Genomic DNA, 27,004 nt, shown 5'->3' with positions numbered 1-27,004 from the left:
AGGCCAATGTCTCTGATGAACATAGACGCAAAAATCCTTAATAAAATACTAGCAAACCGAATCCAGCAATACATTAAAAAAGCTTTCACCACTATCAAGTGGAATTTATTCCCAGGATGCAAGAGTGGTTCAATATTTGTAAATCAATCAATGAGATACAACAAAAAGAGAAAGGATAAAAACTGTACGACCATTTTAATAGATGCAGAAAAAAACATCTGACAAAGTATAACATCCACTCATGATAAAAGCCCCCAACAAAGTAGATTTAGAGAGAACATACCTCAACATAATAAAGGCCATATATGAAAAACCACGGCAAACATCATCCTCAATGGGGAAAAACTGAGAGCTTTTCCCCTAAGGACAAGAACAAGACAAAAATGTCCACTCTCACCACTTTTATTCAACATAGTACTGGAAGTCCTAGCCACAGCAAGCAGACAACAAAAAGAAATAAAAGCATCCAAATCAGTAAGGAAGAAGTAAAACTTTAACTACTTGCAGATGCCACGATATTATAAATAAAAAACCTGCAAGCTTCCACCAAAAAAAAAAAACCTGCTAGAACTGATAAATGAATTTAGTAAAGTCCCAGGATACAACACCAATGTGCAGAAATCTGTTGCACTTCTATACACTAAAAATGAGGCAGCAGAAAGAGAAATTAAGAAAACAATCCCATTTATGATTGCACCAAAAATAATAAGATACCAGGAATAAACCTAACCAAAGAGGTGAAAGACCTGTACTCTGAAAACTATAAAACACTGATGAAAGAAATTGAAGACAACACACAGAAATGGAAAGAAATTCCATGCTTATGGATTGAAAGAACAAATACTGTTAAAATGTCCATACTACCCAAAGCAATCTACACATTTAATGCAATCCCTATCAAAATATCGACAACACCTTTCACAGAACTAGAACAAACAATCCTAAAAGTTGTATGGAACCACAAAAGACCCCGAATAGCCAAAGCAATCTTGAAAAAGAAAAGCAAAGGTGGAGGTATCACAATTCCAGACTTCAAATTATATTACGAAGCTATAGAAATCAAAACAGTATGATACTGGCACAAAAATAGACACACAAATTAACAGAACAGAATAGAAAACCGGGGGGGCACCTGGGTGGCTCAGTCGTTGAGTGTCTGCCTTCAGCTCAGGGCGTGATCCTGGCGTTATGGGATTGAGCCCCGCATCAGGCTTCTCTGCTGGGAGCCTGCTTCTTCCTCTCCCACTTCCCCTGCTTGTATTCCCTCTCTTGCTGGCTGTCTCTCTCTGTCAAATAAATAAAATCTTTAAAAAAAAAAAAAGAATAGAAAACCAGGAACTAAACCCACAATTATATGGTCAACTAATCTTCAACAAAGCAGGAAAGAACATCCAATGGGAAAAAGACATTCTCTTCAACAAATGGCATTGGGAAAACTGGTCAGATCCATGCAAAAGAATGAAACTGGACCACTTTCTTACACCATACACAACAATAAACTCAAAATGGATTAAAGGCCTAAATATGAGGCCTGAAAGCATAAAAATCCTAGAAGAGAACACAGGCAATAATGTCTCTGACATCAGCCATAGCAACATTTTTCTAGATATGTCTCCTGAGGAAAGGGAAACAAAAGCAAAAATAAACTACTGGGACTACATTAAAATAAAAAGTTTCTGCACAGCAAAGGAAGCAATCAACAAAACTAAAAAGTAACCTACTGAATGGAAGGAGATATTTGCAAATGACAAATCTGATAAAGGGTTAGCATTCAAAATCTATAAAGAACTTATACAACTCAACACCCAGAACCCAAATAATCCAATTAAAAATGGGCAGGACATGAACAGACATTTTTCCCAAGAAGACATTCAGATGACCAAGAGATACATGAAAAGATGCTCAATATCACTCATCATCCTCTGATGATGCAAACTGCAGATCAAAACTACAATGAGATATCACCTCACACTTGTGGGAATGATAAAACAAAAACACAAGCAACAGCAAGTGTATGGAGAGAAAGGAACCCTCTTACACTGAAGGTGGGAATGCAAACTGGTGCCACCACTGGAAAACAGTATGGAGGTTCCTCAGAAAGTTAAAAATAGAACTACCCTACCATCCAGTAATTTCACTACTGGGTATTTGCCCTCAAAACACAAAAACACGAATTCAAAGGGATACATGCCCCCCTATATTTACTACAGCATTATTTACAATAGCCAAATCATGGATGCAGCCCAAGTGTTCATTGATAGATAAATGGATAAAGAAGATGTGATATCTATCTATACACACACACACACACACGCACACACACAGTGGAATATTATGGATTAGAGAATACACTTGTCATGATAAAAAAAACAAAAATTGAAAGATTGTAACAATAAATACATGTGTACATTTTACCTAGATTCAATGATTCTTAACATTGTGCTATGTTTGCTTTATCTCTCTCTCTTGATAGATAAGGTGTAGATACAGCCTACATATATATTTCTCAAACATTTGAAAGTAAGTTGCAGACATCATAAAACTTCACCTCGAAATATTCGAGCATGGGTCTCCTAAGAGTAACATCATATCCTTCAATGTAACATCATATCCTTACCACATCTAAGAAAATTAACAATAATTCCATAATAAAATATTACATTTAAATTGAGACTTCCCAATTTGTCTTTAAAATGTTTTTGTAGCTGCATTTTTTTCCAGTCAGGATTCCATGAAAATTCATGTTTTGATTTTAGTTGTTAACCATCTTTCTTTTTTTTTTAATTCCAGTACAGATAATATACAGTGTTATATTAGTTTCAGGTGTATAATATAGTGATTCAACAACTCTGTACATCACCAACTGCTCATCACAAGTGCCCTCCTTAATCCCCCTCACCTATTTCACCCAACCCCCCACCCGCCTCCCCTCTGGTAACCATCAGTTTATTCTCTATAGTTAAGAGTTTGTTTCTTGGTTTGTGTCTAATCGTTCAAGTTTTCTATAGGTGTGAAAATTTTCAAAATAAAAAGTTGAGGGGTGCTGGGGTGGCTCAGTCAATTAAGGGTCCATCTCTTGATTTCAGCTCAGGTCATGATCTCCTGGGTCATGAAATCGAGCCCTGGGTCAGGCTCCACACTCAGCAGGGAGTCTGCTTGAGATTCTCTCTCTCTCTCTCTCTCTCTCTGCCCCTCTTCCAATACTCTCTCACTCTCAAATAAAATATTTATTTAAACAAATTTTTTTAATTTTAAGTTGAAAAAAATAAAACAGGATGCATTCTGAAAACAGAAGAGCTTAAGCACAGGTATAACCTAAGATATGAAAATAAGCAATCTCATATTGTCTCAATATTTATCTGAAAATGAAGTCATGGATTACTTTTATAATTAAATGTCAAAAAACAAACAGAAAAGAAATAAAATGAGCAACTCCAAAGACTGAGGTTATGGCAAATAGGGTCTTTGGATGCTCTATGATTCATGAATGATTTAGATGTTCAGTCAAAGGAAATGTGGTTAAGTAAAATCTTTCCAATACTTGGCATCAATTTTTTTCTCCCTTGTTTAAAGCAACTTATAATATTAAAGGAAGTTTCAAAACTCTCTGTATATGCTTTATTCTAGGAGGAAAATATAGTAAATGTGTCTGATTTCTTTATATGATTACATGGCTAGCATTTGGGTTAAACTACAGAAAAAGGCAAGCACATTAGTATTTTCTTTATGCTAAAACTCTGAGGCTTCTAGACATGATGAAGTTAACAGAAACCAGGTTTACTCTCCTTCCTAAAACAACCAGAAAATTGTACAAAATATATGAAACAAGAGTTCTCAGTAATTGACAGCAGGTGTCATAGGAGAGTGATCTGAGTGAAGGAAAATAGATGGGTCCTATGTTTGCCTCAGTTTATAGCTGTGGGCTGTCTCCAGGTACCAGCATAGGCAGGGAGCATCCAGAGACCAGCGATCTGAGTTGAAATAAGACAGTCTGAAGTTCAGAGAGGCCAATATTATATTTTCAAGAGAGATCCACAAATCGTCAGAGGTGTCTTTGAATCTTTGGCTGGAATTAATCTGCATGAGTATGCAGAAACTATCTGAGGCTAGAGAAAGAATTGTTGGAAAGAGCAGGTAGAACAATCACTGGATCTCACAAAGGGCTGAACAGAGCTCATGTTTTCTCCAGCCAATGTAGAAGGTCCTCTTAATACACAGAGCACTGGGAAGAGTCCTCATTAGGGCATTGCCTTAGTAGTCTCCCTACAATGTAAAGGGTGCTCTGGACCCTCTCAACAAAGCTTAAAAAGCAAGACTCAAAAAGAGAAACCTGCTTCCAAGAAACTCATCAACTGTGTCCCAGATCAAAATCCAAAAATATTTAAAGGAAAACAATAAAACCTGTATCAAAGAACATAAAATTTATAATGTCTAGGATTCAGTAATGCAAAGTAATACATTCAGGCATGCAAAGATGCAAAAATTATGACCCATACACTGGAGAAAACTTAATCAATAGAAACTGACCCAGAACAATAAAAATGATAGTACAGCAGTCAAGCATGTTAAAATTGCTATTATAAACGTCATATGCTCAAAAGTAAAATAGGAACATGATGAGGACAGAATAGATATAAAAATATCTAAATCAAACTTGTAGAGATAATAAAATATCTGAAATTTTATATACACACACACACACATATATATGGAGAGAGAGGGAGAGAGGAATGGAGGGAGGATGGGATTAACAGCAGATTATAACTACAAAGAAAAGATCAGAACTTGAAGACAGAACAATAGAAATTTCTAAAATGAAATATATAGAGAAAACAAACAAAAAAGGAACATCAGTGACCTTTGGGACAACATTGAGTGGTCTAACATACATGTAACTTGTAGCCCAGAAGAGAGGGAGCGCGGAGGTAAAAAAAAATTATTTGAAGACTTAATAACTGAACATTTTCCAAATCTGGTGTAAACTATAAACTCATAGATCCAAGAATCTCAATGAACAGAAGCAACATGAAGAATACCACGTCAAGGTATATCATAATCAAATTGCCAAAAATAATACAAAAGAAGAAAACATTAAAGTCTGAGAAAAAGACGTATACAGATGGACAAAAGTGTAACAGCACACATCGTGTCTGAAACTATGCAAACTATTTGACAATGACGCAACCTTTCAAAGTACAGATCTTCCTCAACTTACGATGGGGTTATATCCCAATAAATGCATCATAAGTTGAAATATGCATTTAATACACCTAACCTACCCAACATCATAGCTTAGCCTAGCCTACCTTAAACATGCTCAGAACCCTTATATTAGAGCAAAATCATGTAACAAGACCTATTTTATAATAAAGTATTGAATATCTCGTGTAATTTATTGAATACTGTACTAAAAGTGTAATGGCTCTAAGTGTATCAGTTGTTTGTCTTCATGATGGCATGGCTGGCAGGGAGTTGCCGCTGCCCAGCATCAGGAGAGTAATCATACCACACATCACTAGCCAAGGAAGAAATAAAAATTCAAAATTCAGTTTCTACTGAATGTGTATCATTTTCACATAATTGTAAAGTCAAAAGATTCTAAGTTGAACCATATAAGTCAGGGATTGTCCGTACTGAAAAATGCCTGGCAACCTACAAATCCCTAGCTCACACATCCTTTAAAAAAATGAAGATAAAATCAAGATCTTTTCAGACAAACAAAAGTATTCACTGTTCGCAGAACTGCATAATTAAAAAATACTATAGTAAGTTTTTCAGGTAAAAGGAAAATAATATCACGTGGAAATTCAGATCTACACAAAGCTATGGAGAACACCAGAAATGTGTTCCAAAAAAAGGTATTTTCCAATTTAAAAAAACTTTTTAAAAGACTGACCATTAAAAATAAAAATAATAACATATTATAGGGCTTATAATATATGTAGAAGTAAAATGTATGACTATAATACAAAGGATAAGAAGGAGGAAGTTAAAATGTACTGTTATAAAGTTCTTAGGATATATGTGAAGCTGTATAATATTAGACTGTGATACCACAAGTAGGGTAAAACTGTTTTGTTCTCCATAGAATCATCAGTAAATGTTTATGTATAATTTTTGCATGTGATGTTTCAGGCTTCAGTGCCTTTGTACATATTGTTCCTATGCCAGGAATGCCTTCTCCACTTGTTTAGCAGATGAATTTCTGAGCTTCCCTCTTTCTTCAAGATTCTAAGACTCCATGTCTCCTCCCCTAAAAATCCTTCCTTTATCCCATTTCTTCTACTTCCATTCTCAATTAGTCACTTAATCCTCCCTCTTCCCAGAGAACCTCATAAATACTTCTGTTAGCACACATTTCATTATTAATTGTACTATATTCCTAATACATACCTCTTAGTTCTCAAGGGTAAGGACCTATCTTTCTTATTTATCTCTAAATATCCCCAATAACTAGCATGGCGCCCAGTTATGTAGAAAGCATTCCTTAAAGCAGTCCTTGCAGAGTTTTATGCCAAAACTTCTTTTGTTCCTGCTTCTTTACCAGAACACTGTAAGTCACTTCCAGAATCCTCTCTCGCCTCTAATTTCGTGAATGTAGTAAGAGACATGAGTAGCTTGGTAAGCATCTATATAGGGGCAAGGATCTCTTCACTATTTTTTAATTTTTCAAGGCTATACACTATTTAGTAATTTTAATATTTTTAAGTTTCTTAAATTATAATGCACAAGTTAAACTCACTTCTGCCATTAACTCTAATGGGGCATGAGTATCCTTATTAGGGCTACTGTCTTCATCATTATCTTCATCATTGGTATCATCTTCACCATCATCATCTGTTGATTCAGACAACTTGTCATCAATATCCTGAAGGCAAGTTTCATTATTTTTCTCCTGCTCTGCAAGGAATGCGACTCTGCCCACTTGACCTAAAATAGAATATACATAATTTAATCAATTAATATTGAAAAGTTCAAAAATTAAAAATAGTTACTCCTAAGTTAAAATGTAACAAGTGTATATGTTTACTATATGCTTTCCTGGAGTTTATTTTTTTCATGATTAAATAACACCACAATGAAATGATGTGATTTCCATTTCCGAAAAAAGTAATAAAACTGCCAAGAGGAAAAAAACCCAAACCAATAACACTGAATTAATGTTAGGATTAATTGTTTGGTGCTTAAAATTTTAATATGTGGAAAACAATTTGTTTATAAAAAATATGATTTCAAGAAAAAAAGAAATTAATGCTATTCTATCTCAAGAAATACATTTCTTAAACTCTTCTTATAGGAATATAAATATGAAATAAAACCTGGAGAATAAAAGTAAGACTAGGGAGGCTGAACAGTAAATAATTCTTAGGCAGGTCAGGTCACTGTTTGGATACTTGAGAATAAAATTCTTTCTCTTTCTACACACACACACACACACACACCCCTTAGGAAGAGAGACATGTGAAGTATTCTAGATATAACCAGAGGTTACAGAACATTATTAATGATTTTTCTTAATGTCAAGACACCCAAGTTATGACCAAACACAGATGACTGAAAAATAGAAATAAGCACTAATAACTACCTGCTCAGTGCCCAGCACTATGAGGAGTCATAGGAAGACAAAAATGAACAGTTCTTGACTTCGGTTACTGATTTAGACTCTAATAGAGAGTCAGAAACATAACGGATAGCTGTAAACAGTATGGAAGTACGGTGGCAGATGTGTGCTAGGTAAGTGAGAGAACAAAGGAGGGCCCCATGCCGATCTGGAGAGTGGTCAGGAATAGTCCAGTCTGAGTGGATCAGTTTTTCCAAGGAGCGGGGACAGCATGAGCCAACACAGAAATAAGAATGTGTGTGGCACGACAAGGCACTTCGACGCTGCTTAGGGGCCAAGGTCGAGAGACTGCAATCATGACAGATGTGTCTGGAAGGGTAGGTAGATCATGGGGTCTTGTGGGCCAGGAGCCTTGGAGTTAGGACCATATCCTAAGAATAAAAGGGCCACTAATAAAGGATTTTGAAAGAAAAACATGTATGATCAATTCCGTATTTCTGAAGGAACACTTGGCTAAGAGGGTGGAAAGTATAGTTGAGGGGAGACCCCCCCCACAAAAAAAAAAGCAAAGAGAGAGGTTAGAGTCTCTTTAAAAAGTCCGGATGAGAGAGATGATTAGTGACAGGGTACTGGTAAAACAGGCATGGAGAGGAGGAACAGATTAGAGAAATATTTAAGAAGTAAAATCTCCATGATACAATCTATTAGAACATTTTCCAATAGTATAATTCTTTTACTATCTTCATTCATTTTGCTATATATGAGTATCACCTATACTATTTACTCAATGTTTTTCCTTGAATCTATTTTTAACATATAAATTTTACCAGATCATGTCACCAGCCATGAAACTGATGCATATATGAATAAAAGTAACATATAATAATCCTACCAAACATTATATACCATTACTCTTCTGAACATTACATATATTAACTCATTTAATTCTCTCAACAACTCAGTGAGGTGTATACTACTGTCACCCTGTTCATAGATGAAACTGAGGGACAGAGAGGTTAAACCACTTACCTGACTTCACACCACTAATTAAGCGGCAGATCTGGGAGTCAGTTTGGCTTGAGTCGATATTCGTAACCATGTCTTACTTTTTCCTGACACACGTTGAAATATAGTACCATTAAACTAATTTTTTTTAAAAAAGTTTACTGTGTGTTTCCTAAAATTCTGTCTGTGGGAAAGACTACTGAGGAGCTTGTCAACTGCTCTGGCTCTACTGGTATCTTTCACAGCTTCAAACTGCTTGCGTGACACCTCGCTTTCGTTAAAGGTTCTGAGTGTCGAAAGTCTTGTGACATGCCTTCTTTGATAGGGCCTTGGCCATTAGCTACTCCAAATCATGTAGAAACACTAGTTAGAAAGAAAATCAGGAAATCCAGGAGAGCTCGAGAGAGGACAATGTTAAGAAAATGCAGGAGAGAAAAAAAGAAAAAGTTGATGAAACTCCCCACTCTAAAGCAAACTCTTGACTAAACAAAAAAATGCTATCCTGGAAAGGGATACCAGTCCTTCCTAGAATGGCTGGGCTCTTCAGGCCATCTACCTGCTTCTGTTTCATTTACAGTCTCCATCAGCTCACAGCCACCCTGATCTTCCAGTGGGTACCCAGCCTGCTCAAGATTCATCACACTGATGCCATCAGGGGAAGGTCATAATAAGGAATTAAGGACTTCATGTGATGTCATAGGAACTGTCTCCTTCAATTCACAAACACTGAGCATCAAGAGAAACTTCCTGATCCCTAGAGCTACAATAGTCCTCTCCTAGGTGCCATTTATTTATATTACAGAACCTGCCACAACACGTCATTGTCTTATCTTTTATGGTTTATCCTTTATTTTTAATAGTTGACTATCTCATAAAGGCAAGCACTTTGCCTATTTGCCAACTAATGTATCCACAGTTTCTAAAACAGTCCTGGCACTCAATAAACCATTGTTGAATGAATGGAACTTAATGCTTTTATAGGTATTTTAATTCATTTTAAAATTTAATACGTCATTATCATTTTATATAATGTATACCATGGATGCCATACCTGACTGCATATCAGAATCATGTGGTACATGAATTTCAAAAATTACTGGTTCCTATGATCCGCTCCAGACCTACAGAGTTGTCAATATCCCAAAGGTCAAGGAGGAGGGCTCAATTAGAAGCTACATTTACATAAAACAAATGTTATCACCTGTGCTTTCCTTTAAGAAGGAAGATGACCGTAGCTTCGACTGTAGATTCATTTCTGTATCTTTATTTTCAATGCTCTTTGAAGATACTCTATTTTCAGTATTCTTTAAAGAAGCTATATTTTCAATATTTTTTGAAGACACTTCCTTCCTAAATGTTAAAGTAAATAGTGAAAAAATAGTTTCCTAGGTCACAGTTCTCCTTAAAGCTTCATATGCATTCATACATACACACTTAATATAAACACAAAATATACCAATAATAAACTGAATACCTAAAATGTAATATCTTTTTTGTGGAAAAGCATTAAAAATAATTTTTACTGATAATTAAAATTCTATTTCTACTTGGCATTTGTCGTTGTGTAACAATCCTTAAAATCTTTTCAGGGTTCTTTAACATAGAGCATACAAGCAATCAATTATATGAATGTCTTTGGCACATCATTGTAATATGTTGGAATAAAACTAGGAATACTAGCCTTGAGGTTTTTTCTAGATTTATAAACCAATTCTTACCATTGCTAATAGCAATGCTACACTTATGGAGAGAGCCCAACACTAATATCAAACCTTGGTCATAACATAAAGTAGCCTGCTTTTTCATTAAGTAGCTAAAATAAAAGTGGGTTAATTTTCTCTTTTAGCCTTTAAGGCTGAAACTTCATGTCACTAATAATGCATTAAGACAGAGGATTCTTGTATGGTGCACTCTGTCTACAAAGACAGGTCCTTATGCTGGTGGAAAAATAATCCCAAGTCTCTTTTCTGTGGCCTTAACATTCTTTTAATATATCTTCTTTACCAAATTAAAAAAAACTGAACTTCTACTTTGCATGTCAAGATATAAAAAGATGTGAAGTATTTTCTTTCCCCAGTTATGGTGGCATTTTTTTCCCATTGACATATGAATCCAGAACATGAGTACAGTTATGTCAGTGATCTTGTACAGTGATTTAGCAAACAGGCGGAATAGCTTGTTATATTCCTAATATTATGGGAGGGAACAGAATCTTCACTTCCTCAATATATGCTGCTAAAGCAAAACCCCTCTCTAGTAATGAAAAATGCAAAGTTGATTTACATTTGTTCTGCCTCTGCCCTCCTCGATTTTCTAATTGGGAAAAAAAAAAAGCATCCAAGATTAAACTCTACATCTAAAAAGTTGAGAAATCAGTTAAGTATTTAATTTCTAGTGAGATTCCTGTTGTCAAAGCTTGCTACAAATGATTACTAGAATTTATAGGCTTTAATACCTAATCTAAATAAAAGAATTGTACTGTCTTCCCCCCAACAAATTAGTGTTTTGTTGACTCTAAGATACCATGTATTTATTATAAGACATACTGTTGTTACTTAAGAAAGAAAAAGCACTGCCAAGTTTAAGTGTAAGATGCCATCAATTGTAAGAAATGTTAAAATATGAAGAAAATATGTGTGCTTTAGAATCTATGAGATATGGTACTTACATAGTCACTAATTATATCCCTTAGGGAATTTGTCTGGTATAGTTTGGGATATTTAAATAATTGGAAATTCCTCTAATAACCTTAATGACACAACACGGAGGAAGTCAATGCCCAATATTAAATGGGATATTACTATTTGGAAGCAGTGAACATGCCATAAAAATACATATGAGAATTGACAAAATCATCATTTTAACAGTAAAATATGAATTCCTTTTCTGCTCACTATCTGTAGTCTTTTTCATATAGTTTCAAAGAATCAAAGGCCCAAAGTTCAACTTCGTTTTCAACTATAATCTTTTGACTTCCATTTGAGAAAGTGACATTATTTACGGTAATGCCTCTGACAATTAAAAAAAATAGATAGCTAGTATATTGTAAAATATTTGTTTTCCTTAATTCAAATACTTACAGTTGAGGAAAGATTCAGATTTTTACTTTATATAATATCCTTTGGAAATGGAAGATATTTTAGTTTCTACTTAGTTAGAGAGTCAGTCAAGTTAGACATCCTACTGAAACATACTTATGGTAGAACATAGGTAACCTAGATTTTAGGACTGTTCCTAAAAATGTGTTAAGAGCTTTTGGCATATTTATGAAATGGCCCCAAATTTCTATTGGAATTAATAATTTTTTCAGTAAGTTTAGATTTTAAACTTTGTTTTAAAAATCATTTAAACTTGTCAAACATAGGCTTAAAACCAAAATTGATTAAAACTTACTTTTCTGAGAATGTCCCAGCTACATTTAGAGAGACTTGTGTTGGTAAGGTACAAAATTTGCTTGCCAATCTTGGTCTACGTCCAAAGAGGCATTTACTTAAAGTATAAAAATAGAAATTAAAAAAAACCTGTCATTCATCTTCGAAGAGATAAAACATATGATCATGGAAAACCTATAAATTCAATTTTTTTCAACTGAATGCTGTGGATTTACTTTGGCCATTCCCCCCCATCTTTAACGATTCTTGAAAGCTTGACTCCAAACCCAACAGATCAAAGGTCCAAGATCTATAAAACTTCATCTAGCATTAAAGATATATTTTACTTTTATTGCTGAAAATTGTTAATTAAGTGCAATTTGTTGGGTAGACAAAATCTTTCACACATGGGATCCACGGGGAAAAGAGGAAATAATAAATGTGGGCTTCACATGCACAAAAATTTGAAACTCTTTGTTTATGAGTCCATACATTCCTTATGCCTCAGACTAGAATAAAGAAGCAATGAGAAGATTAAGGCAAAAGCACTCCCACTGCTTCACTTAACAAAGGAGGAAAGGGGAGTGGGGGGTGGAGGGGACAGAAGAGGACGCGCCACCAGTAGGGAGGTAGAGAGTGGAATGAAAGCTATTCTGAGAAAATTCATCAACTTTCCAGGTCACACCGCTCCTCAAGCAAAGGTCCTCTGTGATTTTCTATTTTCCTACTTGATCATTTTTTTTTCCAGGACTGGCCCTGGTTACCTTGAACTCTGGGTAAGGCACCTAGGCGACAAAGTCGCACACATGTGAAGCTTATTGGCTACACTAACCATTCCTCCTCCTCCCTCACACCAAACAACAATCAAACCAAACCCAAACTCTTCTTTGCAAGTCAACTGAAGAGAACATGATGTCTTGTCCTTGCAAAAATTAGTTTGATAAGCAGATGCAATTATTAATGAGATGAAGAGAACAAGTAATCACTCTGCTTTCCTATTTTGGCCCAGGCTGCATTTGGTTTATCCCTGGGGTTTAACTCAGGATGTGGATTACCCCCTTGCTTCAGTTCCAGCACTGCTTATCACAATCTATGAACATCGGTATTCACAGACACAATAGTAATTTATTTTCATTAATGATCTATTATTATTATTGAAAGTTATATCATACTTCCTTCAAAGACTACTAAAATTTTCTTATATTTTTAAAATTTAAATATATTTCAACCATGTAATTGGATATAGATACATATTTACACATAGATTAATATACTTGGGGGGCATCTATTTTTTCTGATTATCTATAACAATCTGAAATAAACATAGATTCTCTTTGATCTGTTACACATTCTTTCTCTTTAATACAAAAATATGTATTTAATATATAATTTACAACAAAAGCCAAGGTGGATTCTAATTTTAATTTTTAGCTTTGACAGTACGAAAATTAAAATATATACTGCATAAGGTGAAAAATTTCCCAGCCAATTTTATTCAGAATAAGCCAAAATAACAGCAGTTTTGCACCATTCTACCAATCTGTCAATAATGGATCTCCATGAATGTGTTTTATGACCAACTTTCAAAGTATAATTTTTCATGGAATTAATAATAGAATTTTTTTCTCAGGAGGTAGGAGATGATCATATCAGGAAGGGTTTTGATGAATTATTAGAATCAGTGCCTTGAACAAATCAGGGACTTCATATTTAGCTACTGTACTGAAAGTGGACCATGATTCTTTTTAACACTAGTCCCTTCAGCTAATTGGGGTGATCAGTTTCCCTTATTTAGTAGTAATGATCCATCTCATAGTAAATAAAGAATCTTTAATTGTAAAGCAAATATTCATTTAAAGGGATATTCTGAAAGAAATGAGCAAGTATCAAAACGAAATAGGAATGAGCAATGAAAGTTATATAAGTAAAATACAGACTACTTGGTATTTAAGCATTTAAAAAAGTAGAAATGACTATTATCTATACCTCTAAATTTTTATCAAAATTCATTTTTCATTTTAAATGTTCTTTTATCTAAGTAACAATTGCTTTGACTGAAGCAAAAGCTAAAGTGCTAATCCAGGCATTTCTGGCCTTTCAAGTTTAATTGGCTGACAAATGATCGCATTATCTAGTTCTAATTGCTTAAAAGGCATGTGACAGATCAGCTGCACAACCAGAGATGTCTTCTTACTCTGACTTTGCTTCATTTGGTTCACTCATCACTTTTTCTGAAAGAGAAGAAAAAAAACCAACTCAGTATTTTATCTGCAGTGATGTTCCTAACAGAAATTCCTGATTGGCAAATACACTTCAGCATTTTTTGAATGACAAGCAATATAATAAAGGATTTAACTACTAAGACTTCAACCACATTCAATCACTCCAGTAGACTATCTTCTTATTTAGAACAAAATGGTAACAAAACATTCTTTTTAAGTAATGAATCATTTACCCTTTGGGTCAAACACTAGCAATCTGCCATTCTGTTTATATTTTGGTACCTAAAATAGAAGCAAAAATAAAAACTAGCATTATCATTATTATTTTAGTTTGAGGCATTTGAAATAATTTATGCATAGCCTTTATATAAACATTTCTACTATCTAGCTAAAATATAATTTCATACTAAAGCCAATTATTCAGAAACTATGTAAATTGGTAATAAAAGAGATCTAAAGTATCCTAAAAATAATTTATATGGTCTAATCTTTACAGCATCTGTCTTGTCTAGATAATTCTTGCAAAAAACAAAATACTGACTTCCTAAGTCTTTAAATACTGTATAAATTTAGACTATAAATAAAACAACGCAGAACTCTGTCAGAAGGATATTAAATATCTTGGCTTTTTTATTTAGTAGTGTCACTTCCATCCTAACTGAAAAACCTCATTCTTTTGGATTATGAAATTGGGTTAAAAAAAAGTGTCTAGAGAAAGTAGCCCTTCCCCTTCTCCCCATTTCACCTTGGAGCTTATGTAAAAAGAGCTATAGGAATAATTCTGCATGTTAGAAAAGTGATGTATTAAATAAGCCTCTAATTCACTGCTTCTGTTTTCGTTTTATGTAACTTGGACTCCAGATCCAAACACAATCAACAGCAGGTTAAGGGCTCCCCTTTCCTACTGAGCTGACCCTAGAAGTCATAAATTCAGCTTGGTTCATCCTTCCAACCACTTTTCTCCCCTACTTTAACAAAATAAAACAACATAAACCAAACTGTCTGCCACACTCCAGTTCATCTGTGTTATGAAAAACAGTATTTAAGCCAGAACAAGAATTTTTTCCATGATATTTCAAGATAAGAGTATTTTAAATAAAATATTATTTCAATAAATACATTTAGAAATTAACCTTTGATTTCATCCAAAGTTACATTTTAAAATACAATTCTCACCTTATAAGTTCCCCTATGTATTTATTAATACTTACAAATTATAATGCTTTCTTTGTGAATGTTTACCTTTCTAAGGTTACCCTAAATAGATTTTCCCGTAAATTAGCCCTCTACATATTAATTTTAATTGTCAAGACAAAAATCAACTTTTAACGGTTTTTTAAGTATGAGAGAGGCCACATTTAAAATTTTCATAAGTAACAATTTACTTGCCCTCTCCTTCCCCAACACTTGCTGTCCCCACATCCCAAGCAAGACTTCAAAAATTAGTAGGAGTAGTACATACCAGGGATTTCTGGAATACAAAATTCAGGGCCAAAACTGTGGACAATAAAAGAGAAGCTTCTATTTTGTATTAAGTTTTTCTCTTTTTAAATCTGTCTCCCTCCTACTGATTTGCACTCTGGAACAAAGCATTGGTACATAAACTTTTGCCTCAGGCTTTGTTTTCTGGGAAATCCTGAACAAGCCAGACATTATATATGTCATTAATCTGATTACTCCTCTGAGAAATTCAGAGAGCTAAAGTCCATCAAAAAAGCAAGGCACCTTTTTGGGAAAGAGTGGCAGAAGACCAGGGGCGCCTGGGTGGCTCAGTGGGAAAAGCATCTGACTCCTGATTTCGGCTCGGGTCATGATCTCAGGGTCGCCTGAAGAGCCCAGTGGCATCCAGCTCAGGACTCAGCATGATGTCTGCTTGATATTCTCTCTCCCTCTCCCTCTGCTCTGCCCCCGCTCCTGCCCCCAGGCTCACTCGAGCGCTCTTTCAGTCTAAATAAAGACATACGTAAAATCTTAAAAAAAAAAAAAAAAAAAAAAAAAAAGTTGCAGAAGACCAAACTCTAGGATAATGTCCTACTTCTCCAGGGCAGTAGAGCTCAAAAGCTGAAGCAACACAATAATGAACCAAATGAGACCCTAACAAAGGAAATCCAAGATGACCTGTCCTGAGAGGTGCTTTCCACAGATTTCCACAATCCTGTGGCTACTCATATGTGTGAGTAGACATCCCCTTTATATTTATATTCTCTCCTTTCTAGCTCTAGGATCTTGATGAATTGCTACATTCTACCCTTTACCTGGATGAAACATCAGTGCATACAATTCTCCCATTTTCACCTGGTAAAAGAAAAACCTAGGATGGGCAGATCCCAGCCCTTGATGGAAATCCAGGCTCTGCTGGGTCTGGATTTATCATTACCTAGGAAATGTCCATTTAATCTCCTTTCATAAAATTGAATTCTCTGGGGTGAGGGGCACTACAGAGTGATACTCAAGAGTTGGGGCTCTTTAGTGCAAGAGACTAGATTCACAGCCCAGTTCTACCACTTCCCATGTAAGCTTCTGTAGGTTACATAACTTCTTTAGGTTTCAGTTCCTGCATCTGTAAAAAGGAACCACAATAGCACCAACTTCACTGGATCAGTGTAAGGATTAAATAGGATGACCTGGTAAAGTGTTTAGCCCAGCACCTGGCACACAGGAGGGATGCTGTAGAAACAACGTGATGTTTTATCTAAAGGAAAAACTGGGACGATATCCAATGGGGCTGGTTAAGATTGCTAAGGGAAATAAAAAGGTTTTATTGTGATTGAGACAAGCAGACTAGCTCTGAAGACTTTTAATTAATTAATTAAAAAATCACATAAGCTCCAAAGTAATGATACTTGCTTAAAAAGATCACTGACTCCAGGGAAAAAACAGAGTAACTGAGAACACAGGTAGAGTTAAAGCAGTGACTGATAAGCTGAGCAGAATGAGGTCCAGCCATTATATAAGTAATATGCATTTTTTTTTATTTTAATGTTTTTCTATCATGTTAGTCACCATACAGTACGTCCCCGGTTTCCGATGTAAAGTTCGATGATTCATTAGCCATGTATAACACCCAGTGCACCATGCAATACGTGCCCTCCTTACTAACCATCACCAGTCTATCCCATTCCCCCACTCCCCCTCCCCTCTGAGGCCCTCAGTTTGTTTCTCATAGTCCATAGTCTCTCATGCTTCATTCCCCCTTCTGATTACCCCCCCCTTTCTTTATCCCTTTCTTCCCCTACCGATCTTCCTAGTTCTTATGTTCCATAGATGAGACAAATCATATAATTGTCTTTCTCTGCTTGACTTATTTCACTTAGCATTATTTCCTCCAGTGCCATCCATGTTGCAGCAAATGTTGAGAATTCGTTCTTTCTGATAGCTGAGTAATATTCCATTGTATATATGGACCACAACTTTTTTTTTTTTTAAGATTTTATTTATTTATTTGACAGAGATAGAGACAGCCAGCGAGAGAGGGAACACAAGCAGGGGGAGTGGGAGAGGAAGAAGCAGGCTCATAGCGGAAGAGCCTGATGTGGGGCTCGATCCCATAACACCGGGATTACACCCTGAGCCGAAGGCAGACGCTTAACCACTGTGCCACCCAGGCACCCCCAGACCACAACTTCTTAATCCAGTCATCTGTTGAAGGGCATCTCAGTTCCTTCCAGGCTTTGGCTATTGTGGACAATGCTGCTATGAACATTGGGGTGCATATGGCCCTTCTCATCACTATGTCTGTATCTTTCGGGTAAATACCCAGTAGTGCAATGGCTGGATCATAGGGTAGCTCAATTTTTAACTTTTTAAGGGACCTCCACACTGTTTTCCAGAGTGGCTGTACCAACTTGCATTCCCACCAACAATGTAGGAGGGATCCCCTTTCTCCACATCCTCTCCAACAATTGTTGTTTCTTGCCTTGCCAATTTTTGCCATTCTAACTGGCGTAAGGTGGTATCTTGGTGTGGTTTTGATTTGAATTTCCCTGATGACTAATGATTTTGAACATTTTTTCATGTGTCTGTTAGCCATTTGTATGTCTTCCTTGGAAAAGTGTCTGTTCATATCTTCTGTCCATTTTTTGATTTGTTTATTTATTTCTCGCATATTGAGTTTGAGAAGTTCTTTGTAGATCTTGGATACCAGTCTTTTTTTTTTTTTAAGATTTTATTTATTTATTCGACAGAGATAGAGACAGCCAGCGAGAGAGGGAACACAAGCAGGGGGAGTGGGAGAGGAAGAAGCAGGCTCATAGTGGAAGAGCCTGATGCGGGGCTCGATCCCAGAACGCCAGGATCACGCCCTGAGCCGAAGGCAGACGCTTAACCGCTGTGCCACCCAGGCACCCCTGGATACCAGTCTTTTATCTGTAGTGTCATTTGCAAATATAAAAAAACTCCCATTCCGTGGGCTGCCTCTTAGTTTTTTTGACTGTTTCCTTGGCTGTGCAGAAGCTTTTTATCTTGGTGAAGTCCCACAAGTTCATTTTATCTTTTGTTTCTCTTGCCTTTGGAGATGTGTCATGAAAAAGGTTGCTTTGGCCGATGTCGTAGAGGTTGCTGCCTATGTTCTCCTCTAGGATTTTGATGGATTCCTGTCTCACATCGAAGTCTTTCATCCATTTGGAGTTTATTTTTGTGTATGGTGTGAGATAGTGGTCAAGTTTCATTCTTTTGCATGTAGCTGTCCAATTTTCCCAGCACCATTTATTGAAGAGACTGTCTTTTTCCCACCGGATGTTTTTTCCTGCTTTATCGAAGATTAGTTGCCCAAAGAGCCGAGAGTCCATTTCTGGGTTCTCTATTCTGTTCCATTGGTCTATGTGTCTGTTTTTGTGCCAGTACCATGCTGTCTTTGTGATCACAGCTTTGTAATACAGCTCGAAATCCGGCATTGTGATGCCCCCAGCTTCGTTTTTCCTTTTCAACAGTTCCTTGGAGATTCGGGGCCTTTTCTGGTTCCATACAAATTTAAGGACTATTTGTTCCAGTTCCTTGAAAAATGTCATCGGTATTTTGATTGGGATAGCATTGAAAGTGTAGATTGCTCTGGGTAGCATGGACATTTTAACTATGTTAATTCTTCCAATCCATGAGCATGGAATATTTTTCCATCTTTTTGTGTCTTCCTCAATGTCTTTCAAGAGTGATTTATAGTTTCTAGAATATAGATCCTTTACGTCTCTGGTTAAGTTAATTCCAAGGTAACGTATGGTTTTTGGTGCTATTGTAAATGGGATGGATTCCCTAATTTCTCTTTCTTCAGTCTCATCATTCGTGTATAGAAATGCAACTGATTTCTGAGCATTGATTTTGTATCCCGCCACATTACTGAATTGCTCTATAACTTCTAATAGTTTGGGAGTGGATTCTTTTGGGTTTTCCATATAGAGTATCATGTCATCCGCAAAGAGAGACATTTTGACTTCTTCTTTGCCGATTTGGATACCTTTTATCCCTTTTTGTTGTCTGATTGCTGTTGTAAGGACTTCTAGTACTATGTTGAATAATAGTGGCGAGAGTGGGCATCCTTGTCGTGTTCCTGATCTTAAGTAATATGTGTTTTTCAAATAACTATCAGTATGCAAAAATATCTCTGAAAGGAAATGCTTTCAGAAAAGAAACATAATAATGGTTGACTCTGAGTAGGAAAAAGGGATGGCTACAGGACTGGGGTAGGAGGGACATTTTTATTTTATGTCCATTTGTATCTCTTGACCTTTGAAAAAAAATAAATGTATTATCTAGTAAAAAAAAAAAAAACAAATACCACTTAAAATTTGCAACACTATTTTTATCTATATGTTTATCTATCTCTTACAGGCATGTAAGCTGTATGTTGGTCTTGTGGTTTAATTCTCTTTACTTCAATTCTCTTCTCCACCCAGTGGTTCCTATTCAAATTGGGGTCATGGTATTCAGAAAGAATGGTATTGAGGTGCACACCTTGTATATTCATTACTATTGTATATGGTTAATGTTAACATCACAACAGTCATTTAATCACTGTTTGAGTTTCTACGAAGTATACCCACTGGATTTTGAACATGGGCAGACTCTTCTGGTGTATTTCAACAGTCCCAATGGTAATGGGAACAACACAGTTACGATAGTTCCCGACTTCCATGTCTATTTCATGTTCCGATATTCAATGTCTATTTACAACAAATATCTGATGAGCACCTACCATGTACCTTAGCACAGATATGTCTGTGAAAAGCTCTGGGGATACAAGAGAAGCTCAGAATTTTATAGGGGAAACAAGTATTAACTTCCCATATACAGGACAGACCACGCTTCAAAGCACTGTACTATATACTCCTTCTAATATAATTTTCCATACTGCCCAAACAGGGTCAATCAAATCCCTTCTTTTGAGCTCATGGACTGGGGGTACCCAAGGACAGTCAGCAGGCAGTGAAGACAGAATTGGAAAGACAAAGGAAGAGAGTCAACAGAGTTGCCCCTGAACAACTTTCCAGTTCCAGAATCCAGTTCTGAGGACTGTCCTCCCGGTTTGCTATATTCCCCCAGGTATGATTTCTACAAGTACCCCTAGAATATGGTATTATTCTACCTGATATGAGAAGCAAGAGTCACGTTTCACAGTGAAGGTGACATTTATTTAGCCAAGTAGGCAGTCAAAAGAAGGAGAAGAACAACAGTGTCTTAGAAAATGGCAATAGATGGAGTTGGATATATATGTGGGAGCAAACTTGAAAAGTCATTAATTACCATGTACAAAGGATGTGGAATTTTAACCACTAGTCAATGGAAAGCAAACCAAGGCTCTGAAGAATAATCATATTAGATCTATCTTAGAAAAGAAATTCTGTGGAGGGTAAACCTGAGAAAGAATGGGAGGTGGGGAAACCAGTTTCAAGGCCATTATAATAGTCCAGATCGGGGCTGGCAAACTAAAGCCCAAGAGCCAAATATGACTCACTGCCTACTTTTTTTTTTTTTTTTAAGATTTTATTTATGTATTTGACAGAGAGAGAGAGAGCACAAGCAGACAGAGTGGCAAGCAGAGGGAGGAGAAGCAGGCTCCCCGCTGAGCAGAGAGCCCGATGCGGGGCTCGATCCCAGGACCCTGGGATCATGACCTGAGTGGAAGGCAGATGCTTAACCGACTGAGCCACCCAGGTGTCCCTCGTTGCCTACTTTTATAAATGAAATTTTATGAGAATACAGACATGCTCATTTGTATGTACATTGTCAATGGCAGCTTTCAGGCTATGATGGCAGAGATGAATGGTTACGACAAAGACTGTATGACCTACAAAGCCTAAAATACATATTATCTGGCCCTTTACAGAAAAATTTGCCAAACTCTAGTCTGGGGAAAAAAGATGATGTACAAAGCCAGGAAGGTACACTTGGAACCAAAAGAGAGGTAAAACTTAGGATCACTAGACATAGAAGTGAGGGAGAAGAAAAGAAGTTGATGGTTCTAGTGTGGATGATTAGGATGAGGGTACCAGGGGAGGAACATTCTTGGGGGGTGGATAATGAGTTTGTTTTAGGGAAATTCTGATTCGGAGATGTCTGTAGGTCCTCTGAAATCAAGTGGTGTTCAATTCTATTACAGAGAGTTAGAACTCAAGAGAAAAGATGACGTGTGGGATAGCTGTGAAAAAGTGGGAAAGGACAGCATGGCCCACGTAGAACAAGACAAGGCCCAGGAGAGAATCCTGGGTGTAATACCAACATTTACGGAGCAGGTGGAGCAAAAGAATCAGTCAAGGAAACACCCATGAGCATTATGTAGACAGATAACTACAGAGTGGTGGAATGATTATATCACCAGGATAGAAGTTTCTGGAGAGCACAAACTGGTTCTTATTCATGAGTGTGGGTCCCATACCATTTTAAAGGCACTCAGATATTGACTGAATGGATAAAACCACTGGAATGATATAAGTAACTTAATTGTCTTAGAATGCTCTTATAATGAAAAAGAAAGGCCCATAGAATTCGGAGGGATGATTCTGAGGAAAAGAGTTGGGAAAAGGCAGGTGCAGATTTATTTTTATTAAGAAAAAAATACTGAATGACTAATATAGAAAGATGGGTAGTATTAATCAGAAGATAAATGTATATCGTTAAATAAATATTTAAAATGTACGTGACAAAGTGATTTATAAAGGCGTAATTATGTGATACTATGTGTTTGAAAATATTCTGTTTATCTTGTAAATTAAAATGTACTTTGGGGGTCAGGGTGGGGGTCATTATGGCCTCATTCTTTTTTTTTTTTAGATTTTAATTATTTGAGACAAAGCAAGAGAGGGAGCACAAGCGCGGGTGGGGTGCAAAGGGGCAGAGGGAGAGGGAGAAGCAGACTCCCCTCTGAGCAGGAAGCCCAATGTGGGGCTCGATCCCAGGACCCCGGGATCATGACGTAGGAGGAAGGCACACGCTTAACTGAGCCACCCAGGTGCCCCAATTATGGGCTCATTTCTAAAAGAAAGGGCTTAGTTCTTGCCTTTTTAGCTATATTAGTCTGGACTTTTGGTTATAAGTTACAGAAACCGTACTCAAGTTAGCTTAGGTAAAAGAAGAAAAGGGTTGGCTCATAAAATCCAAGAGTTAAATACCCAAGTTGTGTGGAAGTCAGAATAGTGGATACAGCTGTGTTCAAGGAGGGGCATGGGGGTTTCCCTTGTTCATCTCGGCTTCTCCCTGCAGGTGGGTCTCATTCTTCTCATTGCGGACAGATTTTCTACACATGGTACAAAACATGAGTTTTATGTGATATAGTTATAGCCTTTTGGAAAAAGTGACTCTCTCAACAAAAACCCCAAAGGCCCAATTAGTGCAGCTAGTTTTTTTGGCTACGAAGAACAGAAAAACTCAGGTATCACATAAATTGGTGCTCAATAAATATTTGTTGAATGGGAAGGAAGAAATCAAGAAAGCAAAAGAAAGTATTAAAGTAGACCTTTGCTATCCAATATGGTAGCCACTACACACATGTGGCTGTCGAACACCTGATATGTGACTGGTTCAATTTAAGATATGCGCACCAGATTATAAGGACATAGTACTAAAAAAAGAGCATAAAATATCTCATTCCTTTACTCCTCTAGGTAAATGTTCACTAACCAGCCGCCATTAGGGCCAAATAGGATTTATTTGGATTCTATAGGTTTCGAAAAACCTTTCATAAAACGAGTTACCAGCATTCAAAATTCAGATTTCACAAAATTCTCATTTGAGGTTTCTCTTGTAATATTGGAAGATATATACATGTTCCTCCATCCCATTTGTGCAATTATTTTATCCTTTGGGGCTATTTGTTTTTAAAAGCCACCTAGTATTCTAATAAGCAAAGAATGAATTAACAGTCACTTTCCTCAACAGAAAATGAGGACAAAAATACTACCTACTTCACAGAGTTATTGCGAAGTTAATATAAATAGCTAATAATGAATAACAGCACCTATATCCTACTACAATTATAATTACTACAACTCCTCCTCCTCCTATACATTATTACCTACCACCTAGCAAGGACAGTGCTGAAGGTGAACTCTAAGAAAGCCAGTTTTAAGTGCACACTTGAGACTGGATGGAGCAAATAAGAGGGAGAAAACACTCAACATTTCGCTTAAACGGTGTTGGTGAGGGGTGGGATAGGAAGCTCTGGAATTCTGGAGTAGTGCAGTGGAATCCCTACAAAGGTGTTGGAATTCACCTCTGGAAAAAACTTTGTTTTCCTGAGATAGATAGCTAGATAGATAAATACATAAATCCAATCAATAAATCAATCAGGTGGATTTGGGGATCACTGAATTTGATTTATGGAGAATGAAACAAATCAAAAGACATTTTCAGTGTCTTTTTCAGGTTTATTTTTAAAAAGTCACTTCCAGGGGTCTCTTGGGGTAAGAACAAATTGGCCCAATTCACTTATGCCCTCTGGGAAGTCAAACGATAAATTTATAATTACGCCCTGTGTTAATTTAAACGCCACAGCAGCGCAATGCAGACTAGTTTGAGTAATCAAAGGCCACACATCTTGATTTAGGAAATCTCAAGTCAATCTCGTCACCTCACAAAAGGCTGAAGACCAGACCTTAGAAATAATCCGCCGTTAGCCCCTCATTTTACATAAGATGAAAACATGGCCCGAGGAGGTTCAATGATTTGTCCAAATTCCACACAAATTTTTTATGGTCGAGCAAGTTATGTCTAGCAAGTAATGACATCTTAAGTACAGTCTGTGAATGCTGGCTCCTTCTGGTCATTAAGCTGTTTCCCCAAAAAAGTAAGAGAAAAAAAGTTTTTTTTTAAAAAGGAGGTGGGGGCAAGCATGGAGTGAAGTAGCTGGAAGTTCTGAGATGCAACAAGGCTATTTTCACTGTTTGCGGCGGGGGGGGGGGTTGGCGCATGCGAATCGGAGGTCACAGAATGGTGGTGTAGACCTCCTGTCGGAACTGCCCAATTACCACTCACACCCATGTAGACACAAACACTATATCCCTTCGGGAGTGCCTGACTACAGCCAAAGGAGGAAGCCAAGTCCGAGGTGCACCAGCAGCCGCGTGGAGCCTACCTTCTCGCGCGCCGCCTCGACAGCCACGGAGCTCCGGAGCCCGAACCTGGAGAGGGCAGAGAAGTTTGCGTGTTCAGGCGCGGGGCCTGGGGGAGTCGGAGGCCAGGGCTGGCTCTGTCCGCACGCAAGGGAGGGGAGAGAGCGACCCGCAGTCGCTGCAGTGCCTCTTACCCGCTCGTGGTCCTCTCACACCGCCGGTCCGGAGGGTAGACACCGAAGCCCAGCCCAGCTCGCGGTTCGCGCGGAGTTGGGAGCTGGGAACCAGAGACACAGCGTCGCCATGGAGATGAGACAGCTAGCGGCTGGAGCCGGGGGAGCAGCGGTGTGCAGAGGCGGAAGGAGCGCTCGGGCGGGAGCGGGGCAAGCTGGGAGAATAGCTGAGGGGCGGGGAGGAGGCGGGACGCGCCCGGGTAGCTTGGGAGGGCGCGAGACGCGAGTAGCCGGACGGGACGAGCCTCCGGCTGGCCCGCGAGGCAAGCCTGAGGAGGCGGTGCAAGTCCAGGAAGCTGCGGAGGGGGCGGGGCGGGCCGAGCCTGGGGCGGGGCTGAGGGGCGGGACGGGGGAGGGGCAGGGGCGGAGCAAGCCCGGGGAATCACAAAGGGGGCGGGGCGAGAAACCTGGGTTCGGGAGAGCCCAGCTGTTCCGCCGCGCTGAGCATTAGGTGTATAAAATCTCGGACACACGTCCTCACTTGCACCCGTTACTTTGAGAAATGAAGAAAGGAGGGTGATTGGAATGTCATTGTCCATACCTGATCCTTTTCTTGGCAGGGAGAGGGAAAAGGGCGGGGTGGCCTCGTTCCTGTTTTAAACTTGTGAAGTAAAAGAAGTCTTGAGTTGGGAGAGAAGTTTATCCCTAGATGTCGCCTGCAGGACTTGGTCCCAACCTGAGGTCGCCCCAAGAAAATTATGAATTTCCTGGGGGTCTTGGACCCTCCTCTTCCACCAGCAGGGGGACAAGTCCTAGGATGTGAAATTGACCTCGGCCAATGGGAGCTTTTACGGCCTAAATAATTGTTTTGGTCACAAAAGGGGGGTGGGGGAACACTTCTATTAGAAAATTCTAATTGTCCCTCAAGGTTGGCTTCTAGGAAGGAATTGGTTGCTTTTCTCCAGTTGGGATCGGGAAGTCTCTAGGATCGATTTGTTGCCAGGCAACAGGTTTTGAAAGATGCCGGTATGTTGGAATCAAATCTGTATTCGAATTTTACTAAGTAGCCACCTGAGGTATAATCGCTATTTAACCTCTGGGGTTAGGTACCTTTTGGGGAATATGTACTTTGGTAAATGATTGTGTGCTTCAAATAACAAAGTATATAAAGCGTTGACATGTAGAAGATGCTTTAAAAATGGTAAATTTTATCATCATCGTCATCAAAATTGAAATGCTTGGACCACTTCAGGAACCAAGTGTATATAGAGATTTAGTTATCTTTAAATTATCTTAATCATCTGTCCATGTTACTCAATCTCCTTGGATTCCTGGATGGAGGAAAGGAGGCAAAGGAAAAAAGCCAGAATGGAAGGGTTATTTTTAAAGAACTCAATGAGTTATTGACAAATACATACCCAGTTTGATAAGGACATAGAAAACCACTATCTCTACTATTATAGGAACACCATTACATAAATGATGTATTAAGTTTGAAGATTTCTCATTCAGGGGCACCTGGGTGGCTCAGTCGTTAAGCGTCTGCCTTCGGCTCAGGGCATGATCCCGCAGTTCTGGGATCGAGCCCCACATCAGGCTCCTCTGCTGGGAGCCTGCTTCTTCCTCTCCCACTCCCCCTGCTTGTGTTCCCTCTCTCCCTGGCTATCTCTTTCTCTGTCAAATGAATAAAATCTTTAAAAAAGAGAGAGACTTCTCATTCAATCAAGACAAAGGGAAATTCATATTTTTCTATCAATACCCTTAAAACATTAGTTTTGATGAATTTGCTTAGTATTGATAAATGAGTAATGTCTGACTGGCTATTCCCATTGTCCTATTCCAAAGAGATGTAAGGAAACCCCATATTTAATGGATTAAACTTCCTCTTCCTACCCCTTTCCCCGAACAGAAGAGCTCAAGTCCATTTGTAGAATGCAGTGTTTTCAATGTTATTTATTGTTTCTGAAAGAAGGGGCAAAAATGGTTTAATGACCTTGGAGAATAAAAATATTATCTCTACATGGAGGAGGGGTTAGACAGATCTGGCTTCCACCTTGGGCCTCAGGGTCTTCATTTTTTTTTTTTTTTAAAGATTTTATTTATTTATTCGACAGAGATAGAGACAGCCAGAGAGAGA

At 37.8% G+C, this 27,004-nt stretch overlaps 1 protein-coding gene across 4 annotated transcripts in view; it reads right to left on the bottom strand.

The window, feature by feature from the left end:
* ERICH2 (glutamate rich 2) overlaps window positions 1–25,098 on the bottom strand; it is a 46,341-nt gene extending 21,243 nt beyond the window's left edge. For 2 of the 4 annotated variants that reach the window (XM_087861319.1, XM_087861323.1), the window contains exons 1-7: window positions 24,889–24,982; window positions 24,718–24,763; window positions 14,132–14,168; window positions 11,960–12,055; window positions 9,768–9,916; window positions 6,743–6,930; window positions 1,133–1,286 (exon numbers count right to left, since the gene is read on the bottom strand). In XM_087861319.1, coding sequence (XP_087717445.1) covers window positions 1,133–1,286; window positions 6,743–6,930; window positions 9,768–9,916; window positions 11,960–12,055; window positions 14,132–14,160 — 616 coding nt within the window. In that variant the 5' untranslated portion in view covers window positions 14,161–14,168; window positions 24,718–24,763; window positions 24,889–24,982. Of the gene's footprint in view, window positions 1–1,132; window positions 1,287–6,742; window positions 6,931–9,767; window positions 9,917–11,959; window positions 12,056–14,131; window positions 14,169–14,392; window positions 14,442–24,717; window positions 24,764–24,888 lie in introns of all 4 variants that reach the window. The other 2 variants (XM_087861327.1, XM_045780031.2) reach the window with 2 other exon arrangements.
* Window positions 25,099–27,004: the final 1,906 nt, after the last annotated feature.

Source organism: Ursus americanus, chromosome 1 (assembly GCF_024610735.1).
Source record: "Ursus americanus isolate L20-20 chromosome 1, mUrsAme1.1.p, whole genome shotgun sequence".
In the NCBI taxonomy this organism is placed as follows: Eukaryota; Metazoa; Chordata; class Mammalia; order Carnivora; family Ursidae; genus Ursus; species Ursus americanus.
The sequence above is the reverse complement of the archived record's forward strand: the minus strand, read 5'-3'. Positions and strand labels throughout refer to the sequence as shown.